A 12,136-nucleotide genomic window follows, 5' to 3' on the forward strand; every position below is an offset into this window, starting at 1 on the left:
CGACAGAACACAATTTAGAAAAAAATCCCAATACGTTCAACCAAAGAGGAAAAAACAACCCGCTAAGGAATACGAATCATACTGTTACCACTGCTCTCGTCAATAGTCTGGGATCCTAAAAGATAACACAGGGAAGACCTTCAAAATTCTAAGGAACAGGACCTCACATTTATAGTTGCAGGAAAACTATCCTTGAAGAACGCGGGAGTAGCACAAAAGAAGCTCACAGCCGCAGACCAATGAACGAACTGTGAACTATGTGCAACTGCAAGTAGTAATTCCTAGTCCCACTGTTCTAAAAAGGAGCAGAGGTGGGCGTCTCCCCAGCGTTTCCAAGGGTTGGCTCTGAGCAACCCAGGAGCAGCCCGGCCGGATGTGCGTGGGGAGCCTCAGGAATCCCCAGAATGTGGACGCCGGCCTGGCCTCCACCTGCTGCCCCTTCCTGGGTTCTGGGCCCCGAGAGGGCAGATCCCAACCTCGGGCACCCACAGGGACAGGGGTAGAAATGACTCCGCGAGCCGAGCGTCTGCGCCACGTGAACTCACTTACAGTCTTTTATTGTAAAGAAGTTGCGGTTGGAACACGGGACACGGGAGATACACAATCACGGAGTGTTCTTTCAGAAGAGAGAGAGAAAGATCCATATATACAAAAATTGTAAACATGTTCACTTAAATACCCACACAGTTTTCTATGCTACAACGTACAGGGGAGCCACGCAATCGGGACTCCAGAGGGAGGTGCTGTCTGTGAGAACGTTCTGTAGTGACATGATGTGAAAAGCCAGCTTTGAGCGATGCATGAGTAGTCAGCTACGCAGAGGAACCCCAACCTCGGGCTGTGCCTTAAAACGGGGTGCAGGGCAGGTTGTTGAGGGGCTGGGCCAGGAAGCTGAGGGTAAAGGGGTTTGCACAGATGGGCCGTGTCCGGGGCACTGTGGGTACATGGAGACTCTTGGCCTCCCTCCTTGTGAGACACCTGTCCTGCCAGGTACCCAAGTGCCCCAAGCCTCCCTCGAGCAAGGTCTTACTTGAGGAGAGGGCCGGTGCAACAACCATGTTGTGCCTTCCTAGCCCCAAGTGCCCACATCTGGGCAGACTCCTGGGCCAAGGGCGATAGGGGCAGGAGCGGGGGCCACAGGCAGTGGGGCTGCTTGCGGGGAACTACGAGGTGAAGTCCGAAGACTTGACCACAATCACAACATCGACAGGACCAGGCTACTCTAGCGAACCCGTGAGAGCAAACGGATGGAGGCTCCAGACAGACTGCACACAGCCCCATGGGGTGAACCACCACCACAGGACCAGGGACTGTCACTACCCCTAGGGACATGGGATGGGAGCAGTGCCCATGCTCCCGGGGACAGCCCCTGCACGCAGCTACAGAGGGCGGCTAGACCCCTCACCCCAGAGTGGACAGGTGAGCCACGGGCTAGCTGGCTCGTGAGGGGAATGGCCCCTTTGCAGGCCGATCCACTAGAGGCTGGAGGATACATGTCCAGGGCTGCACTGTCCCCTCCTCAGGACCTCAGGCCTGGGCTCAGCAACTAAGGGGACAGGGTGAACTTGGGGTGGGGGGCAGCCTAGGCACCCTGGGGGCTACCCTCTCTTGGCCCCAGACGGCCCACAGTGGCCACCCTCTCTGGCCCTGGCGCTAGGCCAGGAGGACCTGAGGGAGGTCCCAGGAAACCCTGGACTCTGGCTTGGGGGCAGCCTTCGATCCCCGGTGGGGGCCTGCCGGCCACTAGTAGGCAGGCACCTGGTACCCTTTAGGGCTGGTGTCCAGGGTCTCGGTGAAGGGAGGGCTCTGGTAGGTCTCGGTGCCCTCCACGCCGCTGCCCACTGGGTAGCCAGGGTAGGCCTGACCCGCCCCGGCGCCCAGTTGTTCGGTGGCAAAGAGCGACATGTCCGTGCCCAGGCGGAACCGCTGCAGGGCCTTCACAGTGAGCGCCACCTGAGGGGGAGCCCGGGGTCAGCCAGCACCGACCCCGCCCCACCCCGGCCCCGGCCCGGCCCCCGCCGGCCGCACTCACCCAGCTGAGGATGGAGAAGAAGCTGAAGGCGATGGCGGACCTCGCCGCGTCTCCCGCCTGCAGCGTGCCGGGCCCGGGCGGCGTGCGCTGCCACTGGTTGGTGAGGAAGCAGAAGCCCACGAACCACAGGAAGGACCAGAGCCCTGCGCGCAGGCGTGAGGGTCACAGGAGGCCGGCGCGCAGGCCCCGCCCCCCGAAGCTAGAGCCCACCTCCGGGCCGCGCCTCAGAAAGCGCGGGCTAGCCCCGCCCCGCGGAGCCCATAGGCCCGCCCCCTAGCCCCGCCCGCCCACCTGAGAAGCCCAGGTCCAGCAGCACAGCGCGGCGGCGGTCCCGGACGCTGCTGATCTGCTGGAAGCGCAAGTCGAGCAGCAGGAAGGCGACGCAGGCTAGGAAAGCCCCAAGGCCGAGGGCGACTCCGAAGCGGCAGGCGCCCGCGTTCCCGTTGAAGACGCAGCGCAGCTCGGGCCCGCTGTCGGTGTTCACGTAACCCTCGTTGACGATGGGCCCGAAGACGGCGATGGAGAACACCTGCGGGCGGCGGGCGGCGGGCGGCGCTCAGGGCCCTGCGGTGATCCCCTTCCCCGCGGTCACCAGCGCGACTGTTCACGTCCTCTGGCCTGTCCCCTCGTTCCCCGGCAGCACAGGCCCCATCTGCGGATGGGGTCTTCGGGCACTCCTCTAAATACCTCCCTCAGGTATTTAAAATTATGGACAGCATTGCTATTTAGTGAGCATCTACTATGCCCAAGCACCATGCTTAAAACCGCTACTTTACATGCATTCCTCCTAGAATCCTCCCCCCAAACCACCGGGGGGCTGTTGTTATCCCCTTCATAGATGGGAAAATTGGGGCTTCAATTATTGAAGTCACTTGGCTGATAAAAGACGGGGCTGACAGTCAGACTGGGTCCCTGGCACATTGTGGGGCCCACAGGATCTCTGCACAGTCCCCTAGACACTGTAGGAACAGGAGCCTTCACCTGGACCAGTGATTCCTAGTCTCCAGTAGGTGGCGCTGTGGGAGGCAGGTGTGGAGAAGAGGGGGTTCAGAGCACAGGGGGGAGCAGCGCAGGGACAGTGGTAAAGCTGTCACCCAGGCCCTGCACGGAACCCACTCTCAGCATCTGGGAGCTGTGTGGCCTTGCTTCCTAACATGCAAAATAGAGTAACAGGTCCAGTTCGTGGAGTGTTGGGGCCAGAGAAAATAACGACCACCCAGCAGCATCCACCCTTGGTGGACCCCGGAGGGATGATAGCCTCGTGTGGCTGATTAATAGCACCGTAAGTGTTTGGGCTCAAAGGCGATACTATTGGGGCACCTAGGAGGCTCCATCGGGTGAACATCTGACTATTAATTTCGGTTCAGGTAGTGATTTCATGGGTCATGGATTGAGCCCCAAGGAGGGCTTCATGCTTAAAGGGGAGTATACTCGAAATTTTCACTCTCCCTCTGTCCCCCAATTCATGCACGCTTGCTCTCTCGCTCTCTCTCACATAAATAGATAGATAGATAGATAGATAGATAGATCCTTTTTTAAAAAGGCAATACTCTTGGGGTGCCTGGGTGGCTCAGTGGGTTGAGCCGCTGCCTTCGGCTCAGGTCATGATCTCAGGGTCCTGGGATCGAGTCCCGCATCGGGCTCTCTGCTCAGCAGGGAGCCTGCTTCCTCCTCTCTCTCTGCCTGCCTCTCTGCCTACTTGTGATCTCTGTCTGTCAAATAAATAAATAAAATCTTTTAAAAAAATAATAAATAAATAAATTTTTAAAAAAAAGCCTCTGCCTTTGGCTCAGGTCATGATCTCAGGGTCCTGGGATGAGCCTGCATCAGGCTCTCTGCTCAGCAGGGAGCCCACTTCCCCCCACCCCGCCCACCCGCCTGCCTCTCTGCCTGCTTGTGATCTCTCTGTCAAATAAATAAATAAAATCTTAAAAAAAAAAAAAGAGAGGGGCGATACTCTTGATCTCTGGGGTTCACTCACTCTCAAGTTCAGCATCCCCTTACCACAAGGGCTGGAAAGCAGGTAGACAGTAGACCATAGTCATTTTATACTTTTTTTTTTTTTTTAAGTAGGCTCCATGCCAAGCGTTGGGTTTGAACTCATGACCCTGAGTCGCATGCTCTAAAGACTGAGCCAGAGGCGCCTGGGTGGCTCAGTGGGTTAAGCCGCTGCCTTCGGCTTGGGTCATGATCTCAGGGTCATGGGATCAAGCCCCGGTTGGGCTCTCTGCTCAGCGGGAAGCCTGCTTCCCTTCCTCTCTCTCTCTGCCTGCCTCTCTGCCTACTTGTGATCTCTCTCTGTCAAATGAATAAATAAATAAATCTTTAAAAAAAAAAAAAAGACTGAGCCAACCAGACGCCTCTGGACCATCATCATTTTTAAACCAGATGCTGCTCTTTTAGCTCTGGGTAGCCCTGTGTTTCTAAAAAAAGATCTCCAGTTTCAATTTGATTTCTCCTCTCCCTCTCCAGCTCCTTGAAATGGAGTCAAGAGGGAAACCCAGGTGCAGGGCATGGACACGTCGGCCCAGAGCAGTCCACAAGTCGGACCCGAGCAGGCACCAGAACATAGGGGTCCTACTTCCTAATCTGCACCGAGTCACCTCACCCTGGGCATTGCTCTCCTTGAAGACCAGCCATTCGGTGCAGCTGGCAGCAGGAGCCACCAGCTAAATAAAACCCAGAGATCCTCACCCCACCTTCTCGTCTCTCCTGCCTGGAGAGGTGGGAAGAAGGAGCAGGCCACCTGGCCTAGGGATGCCCCAGTAGTCTAGGCTGTCCCCAAATCTGCCCCTCCCACACCACCCCCAGGAAGCCCTCCCCGGGCAGAGCCCCTTCTTGCTGCTCCACCCAGAGGAATCCCAGAGCACCCCCACCCCGCGCGCGGACACACACACACACACACACACACTTACACCTGGAGGGCCTGGGAAAGGGCCAGCTCCCCTGGAAGGAGCCTGGAGGGTGTGTGTGAGGGAGAAGCAGGTGTAAGCGCCAGTTGGTAATACTCGGCTCCCATAGCCCCCTCCTCGTGCTGAGGCTGAGGGCTCAAACCCAATCCCGTCCCCGCCCCTGTGTCCGCTTCCAGGTCGTGAGGACAGGAAAAACGGGGCAGGGGCTGAGGAAGGGGACTGAGTTACACCTAAGGAAGAACTGGAGGATGGGGGCGGCGGGCGGTGACCTCTCAAGGTCCCCGGTGGTTGCCATCGGCCCCTCCCCCTCCCGCAGGTGGGCGCGCCCAGCCCGGTGACGTCACCCCAACCTGCGGCCGGCGGGGGAGGGGCCGGCGGGGACAAGGATGGAGGCGAGGGGCGAGGGGCGAGGGTAGCGGGGAGGGACGTGGGATGCAAGGCGAGGCGGGACCCGAGACCGGGGCGGGGGCCGGGGCCGGGGTCACTCACCCAGGACGCGACCCGCAGTAGGGTCTGGGGCCGCCGCGCGAAGCTCACGGGGTCCAGGGCGGCCCCCGCGCGGCCCGCGCCGAACGAGGCTCCCTCCATGGCCGGACGAGGAGGGACGCGCGCCCCCGGCACCCTCTGTCTGTCTGTCCGTCCGGCCGGCCGGCCCCGCCCGAGGCCGCCCGGGTGTGCTGCCGAAGCTGCTGGTGCTGCCGCTGCTGTCGCCGCCTCCCGGGAGCGCGCGCCGGCCGCGACGGGGGCGCGCGGGGCGGGGCCGAGCCTGTGCCCCCCGCCAACTGGTCCGCGTGCGGGACTGAAGCCCATCCCTCCCTCCGCCGCCCCGCCCATCCCCCTTCACCTGCTAGAGCCGGGTCTGAGATGGGAGACCACCCCCAAGCCCCCAAGAGGAGCACTGGGGGGCTGGGGACTGAGTCCACCACCGCCCCATACAGGCGAAGTCAGGAGTCAGCCCGTGCTGCAGCCAGGCGAAGGGACAAACCTGACCCCGCCCCTGGGAGCTGGGCCCTTTCGAGTAAAGGGGTAACCCAGGTCCAAGGGCTCCAGCTTCATCCCAATGAGCGGAGCTCCACCCTCCAGCCCTCAGGGAAAGGGAACCCGACTCCCTGAACCAGGTTCCCCTTAGACCAGAGATCAGTTACTGGGCCCTTTCCTATAACCCCCCAACTGCAACCCCAGCTTCTCCATCAGGGTTCTAGCCTCCCTGTCAGGGAGGGAGAAGGCCTCTGCCCCCCAGGGGCACTTGTCCAGGAGGTCAAGCACACAGACCAGCATGGGTGGGAGCATCTCTGCTCCTCTCTTGTGGCCAGATGCTGTCATTCCAAGGGCTCTCACTGAGCCCTTCACACTCCTGAGTCTCCCCAACTGACTTGTGGCTGGCATGTTTAATTTGGGGCTCAGGGATGGGAAGAAGCATGAAAGATGGGGGCCCCTGCTGGGCTCTTCAGCAGCTCCCGCAGCCCAAGCTTGACAGGGTCCCTCCCTCATGCTCCTTCCTGGCCGGCCGGTCAGGGTCCCAGATGACTGTCCAGGGCATTGCAAGAAACGTCTGCTTTTGCTGAGCATTTACAGTGCCAGGGCCTTCACAAGCCCCATGGACGACGGAAGGAACTGATTACCTCTGTCTTCGTACCACACGTGGACCACTGGCTGAGTTCTTCCAGTACATCAGGAAGCCCCTGGCCATGCTGTTCCTGTGGACAGAAGGGGACGCCGGGCTCGCCCCTTGTGGGTCCCACCCCAGGGCAGTTGTGGCCAGAAGTGTCACCCACCAGTCTTACTACTGGTCCCCGACACTGGGCATCCCGTCTGTCACTGCATCTGGCGGTGACAGCTCCCGATCAGTCTTGACCAGCGGCCACTTCCCCCTTTGGTCCCAGGGCAATTCAGACATGCCCACCCTCCTGGAAATGCTTCCGGATGTCACCCCCTCCTTATGTCCCTGTTTCACCAGGCCCTTCTTACCACCCTTTTAGGGTTCTCTCCTCTTATAACCCTGTGAGCCCCTGTAATCTATGAACCTTGGGAGCCCACGGGCATGATCCTGCGACTTTTCTCCTCCCTCTCTACCCAGTCCCTCTGTGAGAGTCCTGACGGCTTGAGCCAGAACCTCCCCTTGAACTACAGTCCCACTTGTCTTAGCCTGGGTTGGGGGGTGAAACCTCCAGGAAGTCAGAGTTAGGGGAAAAGGGAAGTGAGGCAGGACAGGAGAGCTCCTCCAGATGCCGTGTTCCTGAGCCAGCGGCTTCCCTGGAGAAGCTGGCTGGTTCTCCGACTAGCAGGTGACATGGGAGAAGCCAGAAGAAAGCCATGTGCTGGGAACAGTCCCTCGAGGGGAGGAGAGAAGAGCGATTTCTGTTGGCTGCTTCCTGCCTCCAGTTTCTTTGCCTTGCTGTCCTCTCTGGGAAGGCGTTGCCGAAGCCAGGACCCCCATGGCGCCCGCTGGGTGAAGATGCGGAGGGAGCCATGCCGAAGGGAGGGACTAAGACACCACAGGGAGAGAGAGGACCCGAGTGTGATGACTGCAGGGATGGACACACCGTTGCTGGGCCGTGTGGGCTGGCAGCCAAGCCTGGGGGCATGTGGCCGGGCAGACCTGGCAAGGGCCAAAAGCTACACGCCAGTCACCCCACGCCTGCTCTGCCTACAGTGTTCTCCAGAGCATGGATACTGGGAACAACTTCATCCTCCCAGCTGCTCAGGCCCGAACCCCCCAGTCAACTCTGTCGATCTTCTCTGACCCATCCTGGGCAAGCTTCCCACTCAGCTGCCAGGGGGGTGCCTGCCCTCCGTTGCTCCCACCCATACCTGCCTCATCCTAGCTCAGCAGCCAGAAGAACCTTCCAGAAGTCATCTTGCCATTCCTCAGCTCCAAATCCTCCAAGACCTTCCGGTCACAAGAGGTGGGTGTTAAAAACAGAGTCCTTGCTGGGGACGTGAAGACTTCGTGCCATCTGACCTCCCACTCACCCCTGACCTTCCCTCCGCTCCAGCACTGGGCTTCCTTCCTGTTCCTGGGGCTTCCCAGGCTGCTCCCACCCTAGGACCCTGTCCTCCTCCGGAGCAGAACCTGCATGAAAGGAGGCAGCTGAGCGGAGCAGCAAGGGCAGGCCCTGTCTGTCGCCACAAGTCCCAGCACAAAACACACCAAAGCCAGGCCCTTAGTCACTTCTCTACCATTTTATTTTGGTCTCGAGCTCTGAGAACAGTGGCCCCGTGAAGCCTCTTGACAGGCCTGGTACAGGTATATGTGCTGGACAGGAAGCAGGCAGCAGTGCCGGTGGGACCACCAGGGAAGCCACCCTGCCTGTGCTCGCTTTGCAGGCACTGACCCAGAAGGAGAGCTCAGCCCCCAGGCCTTCCTTGAGTCGCAGAAAGCACAGGGCCTACTGAGCTGCCGGCACCACCGCCGTCCCTTCTTGCTACAGGGTAAGGAGACAACGGCCTAGCCCTCAAGAAGCAGGACAGGGAGCCTGGGCAGGCCTGTCACCTTCCTGTGCGGGGAAGCGGGCACCAGGATGTGGGGTGAGCAGGAGGCCGCATCCTGAATGGGAGGTGCAGACCGGGCTGTTCCTGCCTCCTTCATCTGCAGCCCCTCGGGCCTTGGCTGAGGAGGAGCCCTTGGGGTGTCTGCAGCAGGAACCCCGCTTTTCCTCCAAACCTAAGAGGGAAGGAGCCCCTGAGCAGTGTCTGGGGACCATCCAACTGACACACGACAGGCTCTGGCTCTGATGCACTTTAATGAGTGCCCTGACCCCCTCTGGCCAGGCTGCCCGGAGGCCCAGGCTGCTGTCCCACAGCTCTGCTGGCCACCACCTAGTCGCAGGAGCCGTCCTTCCAGCCATCGCGCCAGCGCTCGTCCACCTGGGAGCAGTCGAAGTCAGGCTTGCCCAGCTTGCGGTTCACCTCGTTGTGCAGGCGGCACAGCCACTGGCTGAAGCGGGCCCTAGTGCGAGTGTCTGGCTGGTTCCTGCATATCCTGTGGGGAGGGGGGGCAGGTGGAAGGCGGGACAGGCAGCGGTCCCACCGCCCCTGCCCCACCGGCTCTGTGCCTGCTCCATCAGGGCAGGAGAGCTGGGGCGCTGCTGTTGGCGACACCCAGGAGGGCCCTTGTGCTCTGAGACACAGACACACGCAGCCCTGCAACCCTCCCACACTGGCACGCTCTTAGGCCTGCTCAACCCTTACCTGGGGAGCTCGGCCAAACCTGACCAGGACTCAAAGCAAGGGATTAAGACACCAATGATGCAACTTTATAACCTCCTAACAATCAGGAAGCCTCACCCCAGCATCCCTGGCCCCGGGCAGTGTTTAAGGGGTGGGGCCACACAAAGGCCTAATAGGAAACCTATTTCTAGCACCTGGGGCCCTGGGGCCTCCACCCAGCAAGAGAGCTGTTCTAACTGCCCTGGCCCCCACCTTCAGCGCAGAAACACTTAGAGGTGCCAAATAACAGCTCTTGGGCTCCCCAGTGAGGGAAAGGCTGCTCCTAAAACCAGTGGGTTCTCAAGGCCTTAAAATCAGCAGTCCTACTCCAGACGTCAGGCAAGGTGGGCACATGAACCTGCTCGAGCCTCCAGGAGGACTCAGCAAGGGACTCTGTAAGTGAGGCCGGGCTGGGAGCCTCTGGAGCAGCAGCCCCATGCAGCTTGGCCCTTAGAGGAAAGGAGACCGCTGGGTTGATCCAGTGCCCACTGCTGGTGGTCTGTGCTGGGGCTACTCTGCCACCAGGCACCTGCTTCTCCAGGCTCCCCTTTATGACATCAGGGGGGTGGGGGCGACAGGCCCCGGCTCCAGGGGCACTGCTCTGCGGCCTATGGACGATGCGGACACACTTACCTCTTCCTTATATCTTCAGCACACTCCTCACACGGATAAAACTTGGAAAATAAATGTATGAACTGGGCCATGTCTTGCTGCTGTTCTGGGGTGGGCAAATCAGGGTAGTAGGCAGCCAGGGTGTGGAGGACAGCCCAGCTGTGCCGGCCCAGTTCCTCGCGATCCTGAGGACAGTCTTCCCTAAACTTGCTGTCCCGCTGCGGAAGGAGGTCGACCAAGGGTCAGTTCGTCTCCCCGGAGGAAGCCCGCAGAGCTCCCGTTTTCCCCACCCCAGCCAGAGGCCCACTGACTCGAGACAGCCCTGCGGCCGCCGATCCGCCACACGCGTGGCTGAAACCCTAAAGGCCGGGCCTCCCTTGGGGGCAAGGTTTAGGGACAGCCCCCTGGCGGGGGAGGGCACAAGTCTGTGAGGCATAGGGCCCGCGGGACCGCTCGGCTTGGGCCTGGGACGTGGGCGCGGACGCCTGAGAACCAGGCGTGGCGGCCGGGACTAGGGGAGGTGGCCGCCCCGGGCATCTGCACCTTCTGCTGCGTCCGCATCCACGTCTTGAAGTCCACGCAGGCCCGGCAGGGCCGCCTCCGGGAGGTGTCCTCGGCGACCTGAGGATCGGAGGCCGGCGCCGGAGGTGGGGTCGGGGCCGAGGCGGCCGCATCTCTCCGCCCCGCGCCCCGGCCGCGCGCGTCCGTCACCAGATCGTCCATCACCTCCGAGCGCGCGCCGCCGGGCAGGAAGGAGAAGAGGCTCCCGCCACCGAAGCGGCCCCGCTCGCCGGGCGCCGCCATGTTGCCCGCGCAATGCCTGCCGGGCCAGCTCGGCCTCCAGATGGGCCTCCAAGTCGGTCTCCAGGCCAGCGCGCGCGCCGCCGCCAGGGCGCGGCCACAGGAGCCGGCCGCGCGCGCCGCGGCCGCGGGCACGGGCGCGGAGGCGGTGCTCGAGCTGGGGGCGGGGTCCGGGGCCGGGGCGAGGTCCGGCGGAGGGGTGGGGGTCTGGTCCGCGGCGTGCGCGGGAGAGGCCGCAGAGCCGGAGGCAGGGGTCCGGGCCGGCGCGGGCGCGGGGTCGGAAACCCGGGTGCCGGCCGCGCCCCTGGGCCTCGATCCGCGTCCCGAGCCTGACTTGCGTCGTCCGTGGCGGCGCTCCCGCTTCCTCCAGTAGAAGAGCAGCGTGTTGTGGAAACCACGCCGCGGCCGCGCCGTGGACTCAGCCTGCGGCCGAGGCGAAGCCCGTGTTCCGGCCCGTGACGCCCCCATCGCTCGGCTCTGACCGCCCCGCGTGCCCGCGGCCAGGCTCTGTGCCCTCAGCTGGGGCGCGCCCCGAGGCCGGCCGCGCGGCGCCCTGACAACAAGGGGTGGCGCGGTGAGCGCACAGAGTGCCGCGCGCGTTAGGGCCTGGGTCCCGCGGGTCCGCCCGGGCGACCGGCGCCACGACAACGGGCGCCGGCGGGTCTCTGGGCTCCTAAGGGCACCGAGTAGCCTGGATCCGGAAGTCTGCCTGAAGGGGTTAATAGCCATATCGCGAGTGGCCGCAGCTTCTATATGTACACTGATTCACCCTGCAAATACTTGTGTAGTGTCTAATCGGTTCCAAGTGCGGGTCCAGGCCTGGCCAGGGCGGGGCGCAAGATCCGTCCTGGACCTCCTCCCCGGGCTCATTGTCCAGTGGTCGAGACGGAAAAAGCAAGAACAAAACAAAAAAGTGGCACACTAACGAATATTCCCTGACAAATGGGGGGACCACGAACAGGCATGGTAAATCCAGGAGGTCTCCTTGAGGAGGTGACACTTAGGCAGAGGCCTAAAGGAAGAATAATCAGCTGAGGCAGGGCAGTCACGGCCAAGGTTGGAGGTGGGCATGGCAGAAAGGCGGGTGGGAGGGGACCTGGGGAAGGTGCTGAGAGGAGAGATCCAAAGGTGGTCAGGAGCACACGGAGGGCCTTGTCAGCCGGCATGGGAACTGGGAATTTAAGGACCATGGGAAAGGACAATTTGGGGCAGGGCTACCCCAAACGGATCCCCTTTGTGTTTTGCAAAGACTCCCCTGGAGGGTGGATTTCATAGGAGCTAGTGAGGAGCACGTGGTGTGGGTGGGGGTCGTCCAAGAGATAGATGAGCCTGGGGTCTATGGAGAGAGAATGGAAAGGAACCAGGGTTGCTGGGGTGTGAAGCAGGGGCTTTCGGCTGGGGCAGAGAGGGGGCCTCAGCACCCTTCTAGAGATTTCTGGCCGTGAATAAACAGGCCCTCTCCCAGCTTTTCTCCTTATCTTCAAGGGGAGCGGTGTCTGCCCCACCCTGCCCCCTGCCAGGCCAGCTGGGACTGCAGCATGGCCCCTACTGAGGTTAAGAGAGCCTGACA

At 61.6% G+C, this 12,136-nt stretch overlaps 2 protein-coding genes across 2 annotated transcripts; both read right to left on the minus strand.

Annotated features, from left to right (window-relative positions):
• Window positions 1–525: 525 nt before the first annotated feature.
• Window positions 526–5,939, minus strand: SYNGR3 (synaptogyrin 3). Its single transcript, XM_032328178.1, has 4 exons — window positions 5,434–5,939; window positions 2,324–2,561; window positions 2,033–2,175; window positions 526–1,953 (listed from the first exon to the last, which is right to left on the minus strand). The coding sequence occupies exons 1-4, from the start codon at window positions 5,776–5,778 to the stop codon at window positions 1,744–1,746; spliced, it is 936 nt and encodes a 311-aa protein (XP_032184069.1). The 5' UTR covers window positions 5,779–5,939; the 3' UTR covers window positions 526–1,743.
• A 2,173-nt stretch (window positions 5,940–8,112) lies between these two features.
• On the minus strand, window positions 8,113–10,673 carry GFER (growth factor, augmenter of liver regeneration). The gene is made up of 3 exons (XM_032328177.1): window positions 10,309–10,673; window positions 9,787–9,983; window positions 8,113–8,926 (listed from the first exon to the last, which is right to left on the minus strand). Exons 1-3 carry the CDS (start codon window positions 10,567–10,569, stop codon window positions 8,764–8,766), a joined length of 621 nt encoding a protein of 206 aa, XP_032184068.1. The 5' UTR covers window positions 10,570–10,673; the 3' UTR covers window positions 8,113–8,763.
• Between the last annotated feature and the right edge of the window lie 1,463 nt (window positions 10,674–12,136).

This window comes from Mustela erminea, chromosome 20, assembly GCF_009829155.1.
Source record: "Mustela erminea isolate mMusErm1 chromosome 20, mMusErm1.Pri, whole genome shotgun sequence".
Taxonomy (NCBI): Eukaryota; Metazoa; Chordata; class Mammalia; order Carnivora; family Mustelidae; genus Mustela; species Mustela erminea.